Genomic DNA, 23,808 nt, shown 5'->3' with positions numbered 1-23,808 from the left:
AGAGGGGCAGAAAGGGGGAGGAAGTGGGGTCGGGGCAGGATGGTGGGTAAATCTACAGATTTTTCTGCACACCATGCCATAAATTTCTTTCAAGGGCAGGCGTATACCAACTTAGTGGAGGGACGCCTTGTTGCCAAGATGATGTTATAGACTTTGGGAGGAAGGTCAAAAGCAGTCAACTGCTGCCTCTCTAACTCCACGTATAAAGGAACAGTGGCTGCAACAGAAGATATTCCCAAAGGAGCAGCCTGATCGGAGAATCGATGACCTGCTGCTCCAGTCATGTCCAGAATCGCACATCCTCTTGACAAAAGGGCCACAATCCCACCGGCCCTGTTTCTTGTAGTACCACATGACGGTGGTGTTGTCCGTGAACACCTGCAATAGCCTTCCCTTGATGAAGGGAAGAAAGGCTTTCAATGCCAGTTGGATAACTAAGAGGAGGGAGTAGTCTCTTCGGACAATCTGCAAAACCCAACAGTCCGATGTTATGGACTGCCAGAGGGGCAGGTTATGGCAAATCCTTCTGCCAACTCTGTGACCATGGTGGCAAAGTGGCAGATTAGGAAGGTTTGGAGGCTGCAGTAGTGGGGGCGGGCAGCAGACTGACCCAGCCACCAGCCAGTTTCTGGAGATGTATCCAGTCCACTGGCTTCACCCAGATCCTGACATCAGCCACTTATGGTTCTTCCTCATACAGCAGGTATTCTGAAGGGTCAAGCAGCGCCTCCCAGTCCTCCGAGGCCTAGTCCAAGGGAATGGGGCTCAGGCACAGATTTAGGAGGCAAGGTTCCTGCAGGCGTCGTAGTCAGGTGACACCCATTCGGCTTTGTGTCGGACTAGAAGATGAAAATGGGGATGGCGCCACTGGTGGGTGCCAGAACCAGCACCTGGGAAGGCAGAGATGGTGCGACTGGCACCAGTCCAGATGCAGGACTGGATCTTTAGGGACCCTTTGGCACCAGAGCAAAGAATTGACACCCGGGTGCCTGAATGGTGGCTACACAGGTATCGCGACATCACCTCCAGCATGGACATTGCCAATGATTAGCGCAAAGCTGATCGACTCCACCTATCGGCACGCAGGGATACTGCTCATGAAAAATCTTCCTGATCCAGTATGATGCAAAAGTAAGGAATCTGCGGCTAGAATTCTCTATCAGTCGTTTTTTTGTTTTGTTAACTGCGGCACTACTAGAGAGAGGGAACAGTTGTATGCAAATAAGTCATCGTTCTAACACCAGAGGGGCAATTCAGATCAAACCGATAGGCCACGTTCCTTTGTAAAGAAACAAAAGCAACTCGATGTGTTGGATTTTTTGGTCTTGATCAGTGAGGTGGAACTTTAATCTTTTGGCCAGTGAGCTACAAGACCCACGTCTGGGCACACTCATTACTGAGAAGAACAAAACAAGATGGCATTAATGACTGATAATGTCAGGCATTTGTAATTAATTTTGGCTGCACCCAAGAAATATCAGACATTTAAAAGTAAGGCTGGCAGTGCGGTCCCTTTGGGGTCCCGAACGCAACATTTTTGAGGTGTTACTGACAAATGTCTTTATTTACGAAACATTTGTACTTTGAAGAAAGAGACCATGAAATTGTAGACCTAAATACATCCAGGTATTTTCTAAATTATCTTACATACATTCGAGGAAATTAAAAAGAAAAGCCATTAGCTTAGTGAAAGAAGGGGGGCCCTAAGGGGTACGGGGTGAGGCGAGGGGGAGGATGGGACAGAGAGCCGGCATGCAAGATGGCTACACGCCTATAGGGCTTAAGTGGCAAGGGGGACGGGGATTGACCCAGGCCACATCAAAGCTCTAACATCACTGGATGTAACAACTTGTGGATGGGCCTGCCCTTCATAACTTCCCGACACTGCTGAAAGGTAACATTTATCCTTGCCAGGCTCAAGTTACTGAGCACCGGGGAGTGAATGCGCACTGGGAAAGGATAGTGGCTGCAGCCTCCTCCGGTTGCAGGCTGAATCGCTAGACATACCACATCATTTGTCATACAGCATGAACCATAGATGGAACGAGCAGGCAGTGATATGCCGGGAGTCTCCATCAACGATCTCTTCACTTTAAAATTTAGTAGTGCCCCTATTGATTGCTCCATGACAGAAGGGGCGGCCTACCTGACAGCCGGAACTGTGCTGGTGTGACAATTGTCCTGACTAGTTTCACGGGCACTGGTGAAGTGCCCTGGTGCCACCCGGGACAGGCCCTCTGAAGTAGATTGTCCCTCTTGTAAGAAGTGCTGAAGGAAAAAGTTGTTCAAAGCATATAAACAGTAGAAGGACACAACTCATTCAACCAAAAGATAGTAAATAACCCAAGGGCAGACTAAGCACAAGAGGAGAGAGTAAGGCCACTGAGTAGGAAGTAAGCAAATGAGACATCAGAGAAAGCCAGCTAAGAGCAATAAGTGGGCTGACCCAAAATTCACAGTAAGCATTGGTCTTGTCCGCAACAATTATTAAAAAACAAACAGCTAAAAGCAGTCTGAAAGCAATGTCTAATCAAAATGAGATCCGTTGATCATTACAATCAGTATCTCCACAAAATTAAAAGGTTATCATTAAAGGTAATCCATAAAGAACAATCAGCATTATCAAATTATCAAATTATCTTCTCAGGTGACATTCTGAGGGAAAAACTCCTCTAGGTAAACCACTAACTTGATGCATGTTACACAGGAAGAGGGAGACTTAGACAAACCAATGCTTAGAAATATGGTTAGATAGTCCAACTTTAACAGCCCAGGGTGTATATGTGTGGATGGGTGGTTATTTTTCCCAATTTTAATTTAAGTAACCCTGTGCATGGGTAAAGCCGTCTTCAGACCTTACAACGTGTTGCATAATGAAATAGACCAAATAAGTTTATTATGCTGCACACCAGTAGAGGTTGAAAAGGATTCTGAATGTATGTCCACTCACATACACACCTTTTATAGAATGATGGTGTGTATCAGAAAGGGAGGGGGTCAAACTTCCACAAACATCTAATTGTCATTAAAAAGCCACGAAAAAGCCATTAAGACCAATCCTAAATCTCAGAAATAGAAACCCTTGTCCTGGGCATGTTTTGAGCAGGGAGGTGTTGTTTCACTGACTGGAGTTACTTTTCCATATTTTGCACTTCAACATACACATTTGTGGACTGCAATTCCTCCCTTTGTCATTTACATCCCCTATTGTGTAATGACACCCCATTTAGCCGAATAGTACCATAGACGTGCCCTGTAAAATGTGCCATTAAACCAGAAATCTCCATTATAATCCTGCTGAAATGAGTCACTCACATGTGACCAGTATTTTATCACATCCCTTCTGACCTGAAGAGATGCATTATACGCTCAGAAACTCCACTGATGAAGCATTTAAACCATACCATAAAACCGGCACTCCTACTGGCACTCGTCAAAGAGGATACAAACAGCATGAGCACCAGTCTGAAACACTCTGTGATGTTGGGAGAAAAATGGTTGAATTCGCAAAATATATTTAAAGCTGATATTCGAGTTAGAAATAATGCAGCAGTTAGTAATATTACTAATATTATTTATTTGGTACCAGAGGCACTGCAGCTAAGGTTGTTATGTATTATACATATAGAGTCAATCCAAAATGACAAAACATTTTAAGGGTTAAGCGCAAGCGCTCTAGCCTTCTGTAATCTCTCTGAGGGCTTTTAACCACGCCCAACGCACGCCCATCTGTTTCGTTGGTTTGTGGGATTGCTTTTTAAAATTCACTTGATTTAATTAGTGAAAGACGTGCATACATTGTGCCTTTTCCGGTGTTTAGCCCTCCTCGAGCGCACCAACCAACTACTGAAAACATACGAGGCTCCATGTTTTTTGCATGGCTTCTGGACTACTTTTTCTTTTCATTTCTTATGCAGCACAATCTCGTTGGGCAGCAGTCGAGGGCTCTGCATGACATCGACCCTGTTATATGGTTAACTGCATAGCTGCCGATAGGTTTGACTGCAAGCAAACTTATGTTTCCATTCCTGTCTCTCCGTGCATAACGCTCATGCCATGGCACTTTAAATCGGCTCACTTATGAGAAACTGTTTTAATTTTCATTTTCAATTTATGTGGCAAGAAAAGTCCGGTTAGGATGTTAAAATGCTAATAGCTTAGTCGAGCACATGCAAGACCCACTGCATTGCAAATGCTTGTTTACATTATTGGCGGCAACCATGTCTAACGAACAAAGGTGTTCACTGCTGGTAAATCTGCATATGGTGGGCACTAATGAAACCCTGTCTGATGTACTCACTATTACAATATTATTAATGTTAGTGGCTCATGATGACTTTTATTGAACCTAAGTAGCTCTTAATACAGTAAATGTCGGAGACCCCTGGTCTAGGAGGTAGGGGCACAGACTGTAATGTAGGAGCAATGACCACATTCCATGGAGAGCTATATGTGAGTAAAAAGAGAGCTTTAAAGGGTCCTTCCTGGTCAGTTGCTCGAAACAGACACTTCCTGCCTGTGTTCACTGGATGTTTGGTCTATAAAAGAGTTAACGGAAGGTTAAAAGTACAATACCCACCTCTATATCCTTAACAGAATCTAGACTTATCTGAAGGTCAAAACAGAAAAATACTATTTACTTTGCCTCCAAGTCTGACCATAGACAAGACTGAAATCAGTGTAAACGTATCTTTTGTGATGTGCAGGCTGTTGGAGGCAGAAAATGAAGTTGGCTTTATCTTAGAATGCAACATAAAAGCAAATGTGATAATCGTTGAAAACAAGACTTTGATCTACAAAGGTTTATCATCTAGAAAATAAACATAAGTTGTGTGAACAGGGACAACATAAAAAGCCGAATTTTTTGAGTACGAAAGAAAGGTTATAAAAAGAGACTATAAAAGCAGTCTTTACTTTTTTACAATTCCTTCATGCCTTGCTTTTTTTTAAACAGTGCATGATATTACAGGAACGTTCACTGCCCAAAGGTACTGGATTAAAACACAAGAGTCTATAAGTATCCAGTTTGGCAGACAGTGGTTTCATACTGGTTTGCACTTGTTAAAACTAGGAACTGCACAAGAATTAACTGCTGCTGAACATAGAGCTCTCAATGGGAAAATAGATCTTTATTTGCTTCCTGAAGAAGTATGGTGCTGTCGTTATAAAGACCTGTGGACAGCACACCAAACTTTAAACAGGATCAGTTGTCAGATAGGAAGCCAGTAAAATTTCCTAAGGAGTGGACAGGAATGACAGAATCTGAACCACCTAGTATCACTCTGGGGGCAGTATTCGGAATAATTTGAATTCTTCGAATGACAATTCGGTAGACCTGCACAAATGGAGTAGCCATGCCTACAACCAAGGATGGCTAAAATGGACACTCTTCTACTGTTTTCATAAAGGTATGAAATATTTTCAGTCAATCAACTGATTGAGGTGATATGAACAGGCAAACATCAATGGCGTAACCTGATCTGTAAGTGAAATTTCCTCAATTATCTTACTAGACTTAACGTACAGGAAGGCAACCCAATTCAGCTGCCAAAAAGGCTTTGACTCAGACATTTTTTACACAGTTATTACCCATCCACTCCCACATCGGAGTAGAAGCATTTTGCTACCCAAAAGTTGGAGCCGCAGTATTTGGGCCAAACCCAGTGGTACTTTATGTTTTAAAATGGGTTCAGCAGCTTTAAAGGGAGAGAGGCTCACTGCCTGAGTTTGGTTTGCAGAAATTAAGCAAACCAAATACACAGCTGTGTTACTTATATGGTAGCAAATGCTGTAGACAGGTTCAGTAAAATCAGACCATTTATGATCCTGCTATCAGTCTTTAGTCTAGTCTAAGATCATCAATAGAGGTTAAGAGAACAAATTCTGTGCTATGCGAACGGTGGAACCTGCATTAGTGGCACATTAGTAAATGTCATGAATATTTAATTGTTATGCTAAAAGAATTTATAATATTTTGGTAGGAGTGATTATGGGTGAAAATGTCCCTAATGGTTATAATCAACACCACTTTCAGGAACTAGGCTGACTACAGTACGTTTTAAGGAAGCTGAAACTGTACCTTAAGGGAAGAACTGGGTAGTATTTCCAAAGGTTTAAGTTAGTTACTGTCTAGCTGTTTAATCAAACGACTGGTTTAGATGTAGCCTTCTGAAGATATTTTTTAATTTAGTTAAAGCCTTCTGGAGATGTTGGGTAGTACGAGGATTAAAAAATAGAAGAAAATAAGTCGTTTTTTATGATCCCATGCTAGCTGCAGTAACATTTTCCGATTAAATTTCCTGTCTAATCTGATGAATTTCAACAATTACTGAATTTAATACAAAGACCATACAATGGTAGGACACCTGGCATGGTTCTTTAGTCAAACAATTCTATGATTATCTGAACAACAATCTTCTCGAGATAATGAGATGTAGCAATTTATTTGGAATAAAACTCTTGTTCGATTATCATACTGTGCCTTTACATTCCACCACAGCATTTCGATACTTGCTTGAAGAGGCGTCCTCATATTGGAGTCTCTAATGACATTTTGTATTAGCTAGTTTCACTTCAATACAGTACTTGTCTTACAATGCTGTCTTAATGCAATGTCTTAACTTCATAAAAAAAATGGTTTACACCGGGGCTAGATTGTTGGCTGCATAAATAAAACATTTACCATAATTAATACTGAGTCTCCAAATTGTATTAATCATAAAGGCATATTTTGAGGCACTGCTTCTTGAATACAGGTCCAAAAAAAGAAAAAGCACAGCTCCTACGAAAATGAACGTGTCACTCAACATCATGTTCTGGTATTAAAGTAAGTAAATTATGTCAAGAGGGAGGGCACTACTTCATAATTTGACACCTTTGCTTTTAGTCACAGCATACCATATGGCATCATGTACCATTTAAGATGTTATTAGTAGGGAACTTCGGAAATAGGGGATCAGGTGGGCGAGAAGGAGATCAGTAGGGGGCATAGCAGAAGCATGGTAATATACATTTTTAACATGTACACTCGACAGTTATTACCTCTGCCTTGGGTATTAAACTCAAGTCTTGAACAAATGAAAAACTGTTCTCTTACCTATACTACAGACAAGTAGGGTGTGCCTGTATTTATTATTATTATTTTTGTTAATCATTTTTATTGGATATTTAAACATAAATGCAAATAAATCAGCATTAGCAGTTACATTAAAATGAACGAAGTCCCAGGCCAGAGTAATTGGGTGTTTGAGGATTCAACATGCTTCCTCCCAGTGCAGGGCTAAGCTTTCTGCTGTGCCCCATCTAATAAGCATTGTTGGACCTGGCCCTTTTTACAGGGTCATCCCCAAACTGTTTGCCTCCTTCCTCCTATTTTTCCTGACCTATTTTTGGTGGCTTTTGAACTCTGAACACTTTACCACTGCTAACCAGTGCTAAAGTGCATATGCTCTCTGTGTAAATTGTACTATTAATTGGTTTATCCATGATTGGGATATTTGATTTACTATTAAGCCCCTAGTAAAGTGCACTAGAGGTGCCCAGGGCCTGTAAATCAAATGCTACTAGCTGGCCTGCAGCACTAATTGTGCCACCCACATAAGTAGCACTGTGATCATGTCTCAGACCTGCCACCGCAGTGTCTATGTATGCAGTTTTAAACTGTACATACGACTTGGCAAGTATACCCACTTGCCAGGCCTTCCCCTTCCCTTCTCCTACATGTAAGACACCACTAGGTAGCCCCATGGGCAGGTTGCAGTGTATGGTTGAGGTAGGACAAATAATAGTGTGTTTTATATGTCCTGACAGTGAAATACTGCCAAATTTGTTTTTTACTGTTGCAAGGCCTATCTCTCTCATAGGTTAACCTGGGGGCTGCCTTTAAACATGATTAAAGCGTAGCTTCCATTTGGGAGCAGATAGACATGTGGCGTTTGGGACCTCTGAACTTACAATTTAAAAATACATCTTTTAGTAAAGTTGATTTTGAGACTGTGTGTTTTAAAATGCCACTTTTAGAAAGTGGGCACTTTCTTCCTTGAACCATTTTTTGTGACTCTGCTTGTTTGTGGATTCCCTGTCTGGGTTAGTCTGACAGTTGGGCTGTTTGCACCTATCTCCAGACAGTGACACAAAAGGGAGCTAGGGTGTAGCCTGCATATTCCAATGAGCCATCTGTGCTAGGAAGGAGGGGAGGAGTGTTCACTCGCACCTGAAAGGGCTGTACCTGCCCTCACACAATGCAGACTCCAACCCCCTGGTGTGTGTCTGAGGCCTTGCCTGGGCAAGGCAGGATTTCACAATCAAGTGAGACTTTCCTTTGAAGTAAGCGTACTTCAAAGGCCAAAATGGGTTTAAGAAGAGCACTCAAACCCACAGACTTTAAACACTTCTTGGGGTAGACACTCTACCTCACAGACACTTCCTGTAGAAGAAAACTGGAACCAGAACCTGCATCCTGCCAAGAAGAACTGCCTGGCTGCCAAAGGACTCACCTGAGAAGGACTGCTGTCTTGCTGTTGGCCTGCTGCCTTGCTGCTCTTTGGCTGTGGTGAAGAAGTGCTCTCCAAGGGCTTGGATAGAGTTTGCCTCCTGTTCCCTGAAGTCTCAGGACCAAAAAGACTTCTCTTTTGCAACTGGACTCCTTGTGCGGCGAAAATTAGACGCACAGCTTGCTAAAACCGACGCACAACCTGCCCCGCGGTGAGAAATTCACTGCACTCCGAACTGGAACGACACAGCACAACTTCGCAAGGAGAAGATCGACACGGCGCCTGCGTTGCGACCAGAACTTCAACGCACGGGCCACCGGATCGACGCACAGCCGACCTGGGATGAAGCAGCCCGATTTCCAGAGGGGAAATCAAAGCATTAGGGGTGTGGGAGTAGTGGGGTGGGGGTGGGGGGCAGGGATGGGAACGATCCAGGTGAACATCCAGTACATCATTGAAGCCCCTCCTAGGAGCCAGGGAATGAGCTAGTTTTCGCGTGAGAACAGTCCAGAAGGGTGAATGATTGGTGTTTGGGGCATAAAGTAGTAGTAGTAGTAGTAGTAGTAGTAGTAGTAGTAGTAGTAGTAGTAATAATAATATAGGGTCTCCGTCTAGGCACCCTTCTATGAAGACATATCGCTCTTCTTAATCTATAAAACTCTTTTTCTAGAAGTGAACTTGTAGAACAAGGGCGGTAGCTAGTTCAGCATCGAGTCCTGAGGTGCATGGTGCAGCACAGGCCGCGAGCCCAAAGCTAGGATCTCTGCTCTCTATGGGGAGCAGGGGGTAAACGGCCCGCACAGGCTTTTATATCTAATTTAATGAGTGTGACTCCAGGCTGCCCAGTTTACATTAGGTCTTCTGCGGAGGGATCTGTGGGCCTGAAACAAGGTCTTCCAATGTTTGCTCACTGGTGGTTGCTTTGTCCTCACTGTTTGAGACATTTGTTTCAGAATGTTATGGCGAGGCGGCCAGGCGTAAGGCAAGTGCTGCTTTGATGGCTGATCTCTGACTTTGCTGCAGTTCTTGTACAGAAGGGGCCCTTCCTGAAGGGCAGTTGCGTCGCCAGGTACCTTGCCTTCTGGGACACTTGGCGTCACTGCTTGATGTCTGTGGGTCTCAAGGTGAGTTCTCGGATCGTGCACGACTTTCAGTTTAGCCAAGAAAAGTAGAAAGCCGCCATTTTACCGATAGGAACAAGGAGTGCTGCAGCTGGGTTTTTTATGGTAAAGTCTGGAAATACTGCCATGCAGAGGGCGGCTGCTGGCCTGGCAGCTTGCAGGATAGGATGTCTATCTTTATAGTGCAAGAGTTTTGCAATGATGGGACGCGAAGAGGCCCCCGGAAGTAGTCTGCAGGCTGGGACACAGTGGGCATGTTCCACAGTGAAGTGCGGGGAGAGGGAGTGGGCTGGCATGAATGAGCGCACCCATTCATCTAGGAATTCGATTATGGGGCCGGTCCCTTCCGCCCTCTCGGGCAAGCCCACCACACGGATGTTGTTGCGGCAGGCTCATCCCTACGCATCTTCTGTCCTTTTTTCTAGGCATAGCCCTCTGCCCAGTAGGTCCCGAGTGGCCTGCTCCTGAGTTGGGGCTTGTGGCTGGAGTTCGGCAAGTGTGTGTTCTGTTTCAGAGACCTTTGTGACAAGTTTTTTTATGGTTGTCTCAAAGGAGTCCAAATTCTTTGCAGATCTCAGCTATACGTGCATCGACTAGGGTGAGTGAGGATTCGACTGCCTACAGGATTGAATCCAGTTTGGGACTCAGGTCGGGGGAAATCAGCGGTGGCAGGTCACCGGTTTCCCACCCTGGGGGTGATGAGTGGCTCGATGAGGGTGGGTGTGAGGGGTTTTTGCTATCTTCTGCCACCCCATTGCTGTATTTAGAGGTAGCTAGATTGGGGGCCATGCAGTTACGCTTGTGCATTCGGTGTTCACAACCAAGGACTGTGCCTCGTTTAACTTGAGTGATATTGAATCTGGGTCCTCGGCCGTCCCGTCACTGGTTGGTTGGTGGGTAGATAGCTTGTCTTCTTAGTAGGGAGTGCTCAGAGGGTGGCTAGACTATTAGACAGCAGAGGCCGCTCCGATCTACCAAAGCAGCATTCGACTGTGTCCCTGAGCAGGATTGGCATATCGTGGCTACGGGTCCTGTGCTGTCTTGTTGTGGTTCAGATCATGCCATTGGAAGCACTGGTGGCAGTGACTCCTCGTCCCTTCTATCTCAGTTCTGTGGGGTCAGCAATTCCATGCTTCCAATGTTGGTACACTCCTGCTGAGAGAGTGGCATGCCCACCCCCCAGTGGGCATGCCACTCTCTCAGTAGGGGTGTACCAACAGCCTCTTCGATGTGTCATCGATAGGACTTTAGGGGTCTAGACAGGTCTGCCTCCCATTGAGGGGCCAGGCACATGCCGATTAGACACCTGGCGCAGCACGGGGATGGTGGGCTGTGAGGACGAGTGTGGCTGACATCTGACATGGGCGTGAATCTGGAGCACTGGGGAGTAGTTCCCATCTTCGTGCGGCCCCACGCTTGTCCCTGGGGTGGTATGGCCATGTTGCACAACGTTCAATGTAGGCGGGGTGGAGTGATCTCGTCTCCAGTGGGGCGCCTTCTAGGCTTTATGGGGAAAGTGGAAGGCACATAAGTGTCTAGGGGGGCCCCCACACGTGTCGAGGGGAACTGTTTTCTGAATCTATTTCTAAACGCGAATCACCTTCCTCGCACCCTGGAGATGGAGGTTGGTGGGCGTTGGACAGGAAGGAGAATTGGAGACGAACCACCCATGCTAGGCCCAATTTCACCTGAAGGCCACCCAGGCTTGTGTGGTCTCTGTTAGGGTGGTGCGGGGGGAACCTCAAGCGCTGCTGTCGATTGGGTAGGTCAGGGGCCAAAGGACTATGGTGTTGAGTTAGTGGGCTGTGAGGCCTGGCAGTACTTACGGCTCACATTGGCCCATAATTGGTTCGCCCTGGGATGCACATCTTTTTCTCTGCTGCACCGGCCCCCAGGCTGTATATCTCGTCACCTCCCAGTTGTATAAGAGGGCAGTGTTGAGGCAGAGAAAATCTTGACTTCGACGAGCACCCCGCCAGGCCCGTCACTTGCGTGGGCAGCAGATAGGCCTCTCTCACTGTCTGCTGTCATTCCCAGTCATGCATGAGCTGTTAGTTTCCAGGCACCCTCTAGGGCGTGTGGCTGATCTTGTGCCCCACGATCAGGAGCTGGTGAGGTACAGGTAGGTGGGGGGCAGTGACGCCCGCTTCATCCCACCACAGCCGGAGGCCCGGGAGGTCTGCGTCTCCATCTGATGAGCTGACAAGGCTGCTGTGTGTCTGTAGGCTCCTGCTGCTGTCCCTAGGAGTCACAAACTGCCCCGGTGAGAAGCTAAGGGAAGGTCCACGCTGGTTGACATGATAATGGCACACTGCTTGACTCGCGGCACAGGGGCTCCTCTAGACGACGTCCACCATCTTCAGTGGCTTAGACCTGGTATTTCTTATTAAGGCACGAACATTTAACATTGTTCCACGTTTTCACTTTTCAAAGTACAAAAATTGATATACTTGGCAGGATAAATTAAAAAAACATAGCTCCTGATAAACCGAGCTGGAAGTAGAAAGGAAGCCGTGGGTATTGACCTAAAACACAAATGACTAATGAATGGCATATTTTGAAATTGTGGGAGCTGCGATGGTTAGAGGTACAATGGTAACTCCCATGCATATAAAATGAAAAACATTACAGAAGAAACTCACCCACAAAAACTACTTTTAGAATGTAATATGTAGAAACATTTTTGAAGACTGATGCTTTCACATTGCACTTTAACAAGAAAACTGAATAAGAAATAAACCACTTAAATTCCACTAAATTAAAAATGCAACATATTTTACTCAATTAGTTACCCACAATGAATTATAAAGCATAAATCACTATCTTTTTTTTCAATAGTTTCACAGTTACAGATCGTATTATCCACAAACAGACAAGTGATGGCAGGAATGCCAAATTAACATGCTAAATTAATCTTGGTGACTGGTGATTGTTCGAGCCACATTCCAGTCCATAAGTAAATATGTCTTGGTTCTGGCTCCTGCAAGAACAGTCTAGACAGGTCTCCTCCAGAAAGGAACACAAGCAACATCAGATGGGTTTCAGCCTGCTTGGGCATTATCATTGAGGTGCAGCTTGAGTCCTGTGGCACAGAGATCACACAGGAATCCATGGCTGGGCACAGCTCTTAAACTGAGGGCATCTATTGCAGCAAAAATAAAGTGATAGAATGAAAGCTTAATCTTAACCACTGGCAATCACTGGGGAACTGAAATGAAGCTCCAAAAGATTGCCAGCGCCCGAGAATAATTTAAGCATTACTTTCATCACATTGTTTATTGCACATCATGACCGCCAGCATCTAGAGATTATGAAAAATATAATAAAAATCATAAACCTATGAATTACAGGCGTAAATAAAAAAAAAGAACTGTGGAAGGGGATCGTGTCTATAATTCCCAATCTCCTTATTTGTAACTTTGCATTTATATTCAGTATTATTTTTATTTTATCAAAGTATCATGCAAATTGAAGAACACCTGTAGGGCCAGATTGGGGAACCAAAAGACAGCCCTAGCAAAGTTCTCAAACTAATCCTGCTCCCATCGTCTGCTAGCAAGCTCTTTCTTTCCATCCATTTGTTCTCTTTGTCATCTTCTTTCCTCTCTCATCACATTTGCTATACCTTCCCCTCTCCCTTCCTCTCTCTCTTGAAAAAATAATTAGGAACAAAATCAATTTAACTTTTAGGGCATTATGTCTAGATAATTGTTTGTCACCACTAACCAGACAGTCATATAAATAATTACATCCCTGCAGCTCTACAACGCTCTTAGCAGAGATAGTTACAAATCCAACATGATCGATGAGAACTCCATCCATTTCCTGACCCTTACAAAGATCGACCCAAATAGGTCTCCTTCTCATGTTAACTGACCTATCGACAAAATAACATCCAGAGGAATAGTGAAAAAGACGGGAAAGGAAGTGTGGCCTTCACAGACAATTTTTTTTTCACCATATAGACAACGCCTATTATAAATAATGGAAAATTTGAGTCATCAACTGTTTTGTCTTTCACCTCTGACCTCGTCTACCACCCTCCCAAAAAAAGACAAAAACTCCTCCCCCACAGATGCCGTCAGCCAAGCACTGCATCTTCTGACATTACTGTAAAACATTATCCTCTGAAGGGAATTAGATATCTGGATAGACTACTCTAACATCCTCATAATGTCCCTCTGTTCAAGATAATCGGAAGTGGGTAGAGAAAGCAAACTCTGACCGCAGGAAGGATGATGAGGCATCACATTGTGTAACTCATTCTGAATCACAAACGTGTTAACACCATGAAAACACTATTTAAGGTCTGCTAGAAAATGGATAAAGCCCACCTAGCCATTGATATCTGTATTCACTTAATGAACTGCATGAGTAAAACTGCCTCCCTTCCAGAAACTAGATCAGAAAACCACTCAATCCAAGGTCTATGTTTGTCATGTTTTCTTGAGGAGTTTACTGCCAACCACATTGTGTTATGTTAAGAAATATTTATTAAAAGCCACATACAGCCAAAGGTCTCTTGGCACTGTAAAGCCCCTAGAAATTAAGCAGATGTAAAGAATTACTGGGGAAAGATGTAGGCATTAAGTCTCTTCCTAAAAGAAAGGTGTGAGGGTATCCTCAGCATTTCCTAAGGGAATATTTTCCAGTATTTGGATGCTAAAATTGTAAAGGATTTACCACTGGGCAATGTTTTCCTAAAATGAGGAACCACCAAACAATTTGTATTAGATGAGCCAAGGTGAAATGGAAAATGTTGCTTAGCCAGTAAGCATCTGTTTGTGGTATGTAGTGTGGTAGATTCACAGGCTCTTCATACTCCTGCCATCTAGTGTTGGTTTTGGAGAGTTGCAAGTGTTTGTTTTTCTGAATCACAGGTTTGAGTGACCCCTCCTTCTTGCTGATATTGTGCATGGACATCGACTCCTTTGTTCGACTGTCTTCCCACAGGCAGGTGAGGAAAAAAAAGTGTAGAGAAAGATGTCCATACAAAAGTAACCGCATAGGTACAAGTCTATACAAATAAAACGTAACTAGAATGGCCACAGGTGTCCATGGAGGAGGGAGGGCACATGTCAATCTACAGCACTACATGCCAAAAACAGATGCTTACTGGGTAAGTAACATTTTCCGTTCAATGGCATCTGTGGCTGTAGATACACATGCTCTCCATAGATTGTAAAGCAGTCCCTCCATAAAATGGAGGCTAGGCAGTTGACTGGAAAAGTGTTTGTAGCACAGCTTGACCTACATTGGCTTGCTGATTCGCTAGTACATCCACACAGTAAAGCTATGTAAATAAGTGTGGTGTAGACCATGTAGCTGCCCTACAAATCTCTGCTATGGGTATGTTTCCAAGGAAAGCCATAGTGGCTCATTTTTTCCTAGCAGAATGTTCTCTAGGAGTAACAGGTAACTGTCTCTTTGCTTTAGCATGGCCAGATTGTATTCAGTTTACTATACATCTAGCTGTGCTGTTTTTAGATATTGGACTGCCTTTGTGAGGTAATGAAAAAGCTACAAAGAGCTGTTTGGTTTCACTGAAGTCTTTGGTCTGTCAATGTACAATACAAGTGCTCATTTGACATCTAGAGTGTGTAAAGCTATTTCTGCTAGCTAGGCTGCGGAAAGAAAATGGGTAGTTCAATGGATTGGCTGATATGGAATTGGGAAATCAATTTAGGAAGGAACATAGGATTTGTGTGAGGGACCACCTTGTCCTTATGGATCTGGAAGAAAGGTTCTTCCAAGGTTAGGGCTGGAACTCACTAACGCATCTGAGTGATGGGATAGCGACTAAGAACGCCACTTTCCAAGAAAGATACTGAAGAAGACATAAATGAAGTGGCTCAAAAGAAGGGACCATGAGCCTGGTGCGCACAATACTGAGATTCCAGGATGGTGCAGGAAGCACTCTGGGTGGAATACCCCTTTCAAGGCCTTCCATGAAGGCTTTGATGACTGGGATTCTGAATAAGGAAAATGCTGTCTGTTTTGTAGTTATGCAGCTATAGCTGCGAGATGTAAACAAATTACAGAGTAAGCTAAATTTGCTTTCTGTAAATGGAGCAAATAAACATTGTCTTGGACAGTAGCTTTAATGGGATTAATATGTTTGTGTTGGCAGTAGCATACAAAACGTTTCAGTTTTGCAGCATAACATGCTCTAGTTGTGGGTCTGCGAGCTTCCATGAGAATGTCCATACATTCCGGAGGCAATCCTAAGTAACCAAACTCTATGACTTCAGGGGTCATATTGCAAGGTTAAGTTACTTGGGGTCTGGATTTCTGATCTCTCCTTGATTTTGAGTGAGAAGGTCTGGCCTCTTGGGGAGCTTCTCATGGGGAACTACTGAGAGGCCCAGAAGTGTGAAGAACCATGGCTGACGCGCCCAAGTGGAAGCTACAAGGATCATGGTGAGAGAAGCTTGCCCGATCCTCCGTACCAAGAATGGAATGAGAGGTAGAGGAGGAAAAGCGTAAGCAAATATCCCTGACCAGTTCATCCATAGAGCGTTCCCCTTGGATAGATGGTGTCGGTACCTGGAGCCGAAGACTGGTCATTTTGCATTTTCTGCTGTGGCAAAAAAGGCCTATCTAAAGAGTTCTCCACTTTAGGAAGTATTTTTGAAGGATTTGCGGGTGGAGTTCCCATCCATGGACTTGTTGCTGCATCCTGCAGAGCAGGTTTGCAAAGTTGTTGTCCGCTCCTGGGAGATACTGTGTCACCAGGTGAATGTGGTGGCAGAGAGCCCACTCCCATATTGTCTGAGAGAGTTGTGACATTTGGGGCGACCATGTCCTTCCCCTTGTTTCTGTAGTAATACATGGTTGTCATGTTGCCCATGAGGACTAAGACAACCTTGTGAGACAGGTGATGAAGAAACGCTTTGAGGGCTGGAAATACTGCCTGAAGCTCGAGGTAACTGATAGATCGAGATTGGAGACATATACCAGAGGCCCTGTACTGTGAGGTCTTGAAGGTAAGCACCCCAACCCGCCAGTGATGCATCTCTGGTCCGAATGACCTGAGGTACAGGGTCCAGAAAAGGCCACCCTTTCAATAGGTTGGTGGTGTTCCACCATTGCAGAAAGCGGTGAGTATGGTGGGCAAACAGCACTAGATTTTCCAGGTGACCCTGTGACTGAGACCACTGATGTGACAGACACTGCTGTAGGAGACGCATGTAAAGTCTGGCATGGAGAACGATGGCAACGCAGGATGCCATCATCCCTAACAATCACATAATAGTCCTTACTGTGTATGTGGGATTTTCTTGAAAATGGGGGGAGAAGAGGCTGAAAACTATGAACGTGGGCCAGGTTGGGGTATGGTACCCTAAATCTGCATTCAGAAGGGATTCCAGTTAGGGCTGCATTTGAAGAGGTTGTATACGGGATTTGAGTGAGTTGATTGTGAATCCTAGTCTGTGAAGCAAATCCACTATTATCTGAATGTGATATTGGCACTTGTAGTGTACCGGCTTTGATGAGCCAGTCGCCTAGGTAAGGGAACATGTGAATGTTTTGTCTTCTAAGATGTGCAGCGACTACTGTTAACCACTTGGTGAAAGCTCTGGGAGCAGTTGTGATTCCGAAAGGCAGACTCTGAATTGGTAATGTTTGCCTGCAACCACAAACCTTATGTGTTTTCGGTGTGCAGTGTGGATGAGGATATGCAAGTAGGTGTCTTTTAAAATTAGGGCCGTCATGAAGTTGCCTTGTTGCAGAAGCAGAATCATGTCTTGAAGGGTAACCATAAGAAAGTGGCCTGAGAGAATGTAGTGGTTTAATGGTCTGAGGTGCAGAATAGGCCAGAGAGAGACATCTTTTTTGGGAATGAGAAAGAATAGGGAGAATATTCCCGAACAGGCCAGGCCAGGCCCTCCGTGGACCAGAAACAAACATCCTGGGACTGGTTTCAGAGTATCACCCTTCATCGGCAAGCTAGCTTAAATCCAGTGGCACAGTGAGCAAAGGACCCACATCTGGGCATACTCTTTCAACTTTAGCAACACAAAAGTTGCAGTGAGGACCTGGCCTGGCAGTTCAGGCTGGACTGTTCCCATGGGGAACAGGGTCAAGACTGATTTGCATATGGCTGGGTCCAAATGGAATGGCATGGTGAGCAAAGGAACAATGGATTAAACCCAGATCTGTGACTGGGGGTGACTGCTTGAAAAGTTTCAGCACTCCGTCCATCATCCTTTTGTTTTGCTAATGTTAAGCCAACTTCAATTCATCTAAGACTTATTATTATTCAAGCTATCATAAGCATAAGCACTTGTATAAGACACTCAGACCCACTAAATTGAAAAATAAACTGTGTTGTCAGCACAGGAATATAGCAAATATGCAAAATGTTTGATCAATTGAAGGCACGACAAAAGAGGTGAACCCTCAAGCACCCCAGTTTGAATAGAAGGCGTGGAGACAAGGCTGTCTAGGATCACTCTTGGGAGTAATTGTCAAGAAATTATCTAAACAAGTGATTCTCAACCTTTTGACTTTTGTGGACCCCCACTTTATCATTGCTGGAACCCAGTGACCCCCACTGAATCATTATTGGAATCGGGGGACCGCCACCACTGAGTCATTACTGAAAGCTGGGGACCTAATCTGTTAATATTTAATTTTCTAAGCAGTTGCGGACCCCCTGAGGAGGCTTCGCTGACCCCCAGGGGTCCCCGGACCACAGGTTGGGAACCACTATATAAGCCAAGTGTTCAGGCCGTTCCTTGCATCCCACAGTCTGACAATTTGGAGATTACAAAATTTTGGTCCACCATTCCCTAATGCCAGTACTTAACTTGAGAGTGTGGGGCCTACCAGCTTTCTTTTCTGGTGACCGGTACTTATGTTTCCTCATCAGATATTGATGCAAGATAGGGAACAACACAGAAAGGGAAAAATAGAAGGCAGAGAAAGACTGAATAAAATGGTACAAAGGGATAAAGGAAGAGACCAGAAAGAGTGAGACAAAGGTACTGGCAGGATCCGATAGTGGTTTAAAGAGATCGGATATGAATTTAAGACTCTGTAGCACTGGCATCCTGCCTGCCAACATTTAGTAGCACCAGTTGCTGGCTTGTAAACAGAGCTTTGGGGACCAGTAAAATGATTTTTTTTAAACAAATGAAGCACTGTGTATTGCTGATTCAGTGCCTCTGTTAAAAGCCTACCTGTGAATCATCTAATAGAGAATAAGCTTGTAAAAAGTTGCAGTGCTGTTTAGCCACTATTTATCTTCATAATGCATTGCTCCAGGCAACTGCAATTTTTTTGAAATAACTGAAGTCCTTCCGCATGAAATTTAGACTATTCAAGTAGTCATTTTACAATGCTTTGCTTGAAATTGGTAAGTACTTTCCTGGAGTGTATTTAAAGATCGATAATCTTAGTGGTGGTTTTAGCAAGCTCTAACGTAAGGTACTAGATGTGATAATACTGACATTTATCAAATAATTCACACCTAAAATGGATATCTGAAACCTCATAGCACTCAATCTGGCCTCTCTACTCGCCTCCCTCAGAAGCCCCTCCTTCTCCACAGAGCAATATGACCGAAGATTAAGTACGCAAGTCATCTCAGTGCATGCATCACATGATATGAAACAATAAAAGCTCTGAAAAAAAGGTTTACATAGTTAAGGAGAACTTAAGTGCTCTTTGCCAACTGCATTCCAACCATGAATCAAAATGAATCAGTTCTGTGCGATTTAATTTGGCCCTTATTGAAATGTGTGCATCACCTCTGTAAGAATATCTTTTAAACTAAACCTCTTCAGTTGTCAGTCAGGTGGCAAACAAAAATCTGGGATTTTCTGAATGTTAAGAAAGACAAACAAATACAAGCGTTTACAGTGCATGCCTTGAATATTATGGAGTGGGATCCTCAGAATATAGTTCTGCTACAACTAGTAAGTGGGCAGTAAGAACCCTGGAAGGGGGAAGTCTGGATTCCCACACTGGAAGTCATGAAAGGGGGCAATGAAAATAGCATGATCATGAACTTAACTTTGTGGGTTTCCACAAACATCCCCTTTGCCCACACACTTACCTGCAAAGTAAAGCTTAAATCTAAATAAACTGTGAGCAGTGGGGAATGTGGAGTTTTTGCACCCCTTTTCTCGGCACTAAAAAAGTAACTAATATTTACTTATGCAACTGCGACACAAATTTAAAAAACAAAACATTTGCAGAGAGCAATAAAACCAAACTTACCAGACTTCGATACTGAGCTTGAATCAATTTTGATGTCCTACCGAGTATAGACTGAGACCCAAGAGAGTCAAATGACTTTATCCGATGAGAGGAGGGTCTTGCACAAACAGAGTCACTCCCCAATCCAATATCTGAAAAGCATAGTAAAAGTTAAAAACAAAATCAAAAGAACACTAACTTTACCTTATAGAGATTATTTGTAAAATATAAATTTTCCTCTTTTGTGATTAATGTTCATACGAGCATTTTGTACGTTTGGCAGGCCATGTAGGAGTACTGTGTCACATATACAAATATTCAGCTAGAAGGTCCTGGATTAGATGTTTGAAGTGGTTATGTACACAATGTGAGCTATTTGTTTTGCTACATAGAATCATCAAGTCCTTATAACACAAAAAAGAGGAACACCAGGGCGAAATGGTAATGTACAAAAAAAAACAGACAACGTAAACCATCATTAGCATCTTTGGGGGCTTGTGAGATGCAAATAGTGGAAACGCGCAATGTGCACAGACGCATTCATGCATTTCCTATAGCAAGCTTTACGTGTAAGGCACAAAAGCAGGAAGAGTGTCAACACATTCCAGTGGTGTTCCCTCTGGCGGTACTGATAGTCCTGTGACCTTCAGGAATTCTCCACAACATTAAGGAATGGCCATGGAGTCACAGGTAGCCCAAAGCAGAGCACAAGAGGCAAGACATCCGAACTATTGGACAGCCTCATATATAATATGAACTAAATGCCACTGAACCGTTTTAAAAGTCGGGCTTGTGCTTTAAAAGTGTAAAAAAAGTTCAAATCTGTACAGCAAGTATGTATACAACGGAATGCTTGGCATGCATGGTACAAACTCTCACGCTCTTGCTTTACAACCCATTTTCTTCTCGGTTTCAAATCAAAAGGCATCCACACTGTTTTACAATCTAGCAATCTCTGCTATCTCGGGTTTCTGAATGGTCTGCAGTACCAGTCACTAAAAATGTTACTCCAGTTTGTTTGTAAGCAAGAGACAATGCTTAACTCAGACGCTTCATAAATATTTAAAATACTATCAGCTCTTAGCTCTCTTAGAAAACAAAAGACTCTTTTCAGTAAACGCTTTGCTTTTGAACTTGTTAGCCATCTGAGCTTTTTTCTAGATATAAGCCACATATGCCTAACGCGATCAGTAGCTGTTTGTAGCTGCAGCCAGAAAAGACAGTTACTTCTACCGCTACTTGTACCACGACTGATGTCTACAAACCAACTGCACAGCACATTGCATTTTCCACTCTGAAGTAAATCTCCCACACCAAGGCTTCTTCCAAATTCATTAACTAAAGTACCTGATCAAAAATTCCTCTCCAGTCTTCAATGCTTCCTCAACTTCACACATTTTTAGTACAGACTGATGCGAATGCAGCAGACTGATTCCGGTAATGTCTTTCTTCTCCAAAGCTTTTAAATTGTTAACATGGCTTCTATTACAAGAGTTTATGATTTAGTCACTGTTAAAATCAGAAATGTTCCCAATTTTGAATCAAACGAGGCTTGCTGAAAATAAATAGAATTTATAGATCTACATTTGACTGGAGCAATAAGACAAAGTTACTCTTTTTACCATGGTTCTGTCATTATCTCATTCGGAAAGAGGGTTCCGAATCCAACTGTGAGGGTCCGAATCTGTTCAGATCATTAAGGAGCAGCTCCATTTAGGAGCACAACCCCTTATCCATAAATGGTGGCATGCTTCATCATCAGGGCTGAGCTCCTCTTTGGGCTGGGGCTGCAATGGACTTTAGACTACACAGGGGCTACTTTGCTGGCAATATGAAGATCTTATTTGAATTGCCTGTTGGATAAGAGTTTCTGACCACAAGTCCTTCAGCAGCAGCCATACCTAATGAAGTTTCAACTTTTGAATTTGCTGTGCTGAATGTCATCAAGATGTTGACTGTGAGAAAACCATTTCAAAACACGACACATGCAGAGAAAAGAGCAATTAAGTCACTTGCAGATGATTGTTATTCAATCCACAGTAGCTTACAGACAAGAATGTTTACGACAAGATACCACAAGAACATTAAGGAAAAATCAACTGTCCACCTGAGTCAACATATCAGGATAATGGTCAATGAGGCTGAGATACTTGGGTGGAATACACAGAAGGACGTGGACTTCCTTGTCAATGAACACCAGAAGGTTCCTTACTTCTGCAGCCTTCATAAGAGATATATATATATATATATATATATATAATTCATACACAAGTCCCGGAATACAGGAGCTCCATACAGCGGTCCTGGATGGGCTCCGAGAGGCCCTAATAAATCCTCCAACACTCCCTTAAAATATCAGGAGAACCAGGACACCTCCAAAATGAAAATATTTCTTGAATTAATTTATTCCAGCATAGACATCCAACGCGTTTCGGCAACCGCCTTACTCATGGATTATGGTTTGGGCGGGCAGCAGTTGCTTGTCTGCTCTTGGGACGGGGAGTTGGGGAATGTTAATATTTTCTGTTTTAGCCTGTGGTCCCTTAGACATGTGGGATGTGCCTCTGCAATGGTCATTAGGGAGCTGTGTGGGAGGGAGGAACGAGCTCCCTGACGGACTTCTTGGAAGATATGGCTACGACACGTCCTTTTTCTAAAATACTGTCTTGGAATGTCAGGGGTATGGGTTCAATTGCAAAACGTCACAAGATACTTTCATATATGAAGCGCAGGGGGGTACAGATTGCCATGTTGCAGGAATCTCACCTCACCCAGGTGGAAGCGGACCGTCTACGTCAGCGCTGGCGGGGGCAGCTGTTTGCAACCAGATACTCTGCTTATGCAAGAGGGGTGGCGGTATGGGTGAGAGCAGGGGTCCCCTTAGAGCCCATCAATATTGACACAGATAAAGAGGGTCGATATATATTAGTGGAGGGGCGACTGTACGGCAGACTGCTGGTCCTGGGCAGTCTATACGCCCCAAATCAGGACCAGCTTCAGTTCCTACACACTTTATCTGCCTGGCTGGCACGTTTTGTTAATGTTACGTTCCTACTTGGGGGGGGTGGGGCAGGGGGTTGGGACTTCAATGGGGTACTGGACCCTGACTTGGACCGTTCTACCGCCCCGCTGCGGGGGCGCGGCTGCTGTCAGAGTGGCCAAGGGCATGTCAACCTGGATGTCACATTAGGACCTGGTAGATATCTGGCGCCTCCAGAATCCTCTTGGCAGAGACTACTCATACTATTCCCACCTCTACCATGTGCACACTATAATAGATAGAATGCTCTGCTCAACCTCTCTTAGTGATTTGGCAATGCACTCTGAATACTTGGGCCGGACTGTATCTAATCATAGTCTGCTGTAGATCCATCTAACCACGATGGAGACTCGCCAGCCCATTCCGACGTGGCGCTTGCACTCAACAGCATTGGAGGATGATGTATTCCACACAGCACTACTCAACAGGTTGTCGGAATATCTGACACTGAACCCGGGCTGGGAGACCAGTAGGGGCATTGAATGGGAGGCCTTAAAGGTAGTGGTGCGGGGCCATTGCCTTGGGCAGACGGTGGGCATCCGCGGGACCGTGAACGGGACATTTCGCACTTAGAGGACGACATGCATAGACGCAACAATGACCTAGATGGTTCACCAGAGGCGCAGGAAAAATCAGCTGGAGCTCAGGGAGAAATACTCATCGGCGCTAGAACGCCTTAGATGTCATGACTACAGGACCTATCTGGCCAAAGTGCACGACGAGGAGGGGAGGGCTGGGAGGCTACTGGCGTGGCTGATTCGTCCGGAGACTGGGGGAAAACCAATCACCCGTCTACTGACTAGGGAGGGAAATGTTATTTACACACCTACTCAGATCAATGCTGTATTCAAGGCTTACTATAAATCCTTGTACAACCCCATTCATGTGGACTCAGCTACCACAAGGGAGGGCTTTCTATCTGCACTGCCTCGGACTGTTCAGACTGACA

At 44.2% G+C, this 23,808-nt stretch overlaps 1 protein-coding gene across 4 annotated transcripts in view; it reads right to left on the bottom strand.

The window, feature by feature from the left end:
- The window catches only part of ARHGEF7 (Rho guanine nucleotide exchange factor 7), an 832,785-nt gene that overhangs the window by 604,660 nt on the left and 204,317 nt on the right, over positions 1-23,808 (bottom strand). For all 4 annotated transcript variants that reach the window (XM_069205130.1, XM_069205127.1, XM_069205128.1 and 1 more), the window contains one exon: positions 19,841-19,971. In XM_069205130.1, coding sequence (XP_069061231.1) covers positions 19,841-19,971 — 131 coding nt within the window. The remainder of the gene's footprint in view (positions 1-19,840; positions 19,972-23,808) is intronic.

This window comes from Pleurodeles waltl, chromosome 8 (assembly GCF_031143425.1).
Source record: "Pleurodeles waltl isolate 20211129_DDA chromosome 8, aPleWal1.hap1.20221129, whole genome shotgun sequence".
Lineage (NCBI taxonomy): Eukaryota > Metazoa > Chordata > Amphibia > Caudata > Salamandridae > Pleurodeles > Pleurodeles waltl.
Note: the sequence above shows the minus strand (reverse complement) of the source record. Positions and strands in the feature narration are given on the sequence as shown.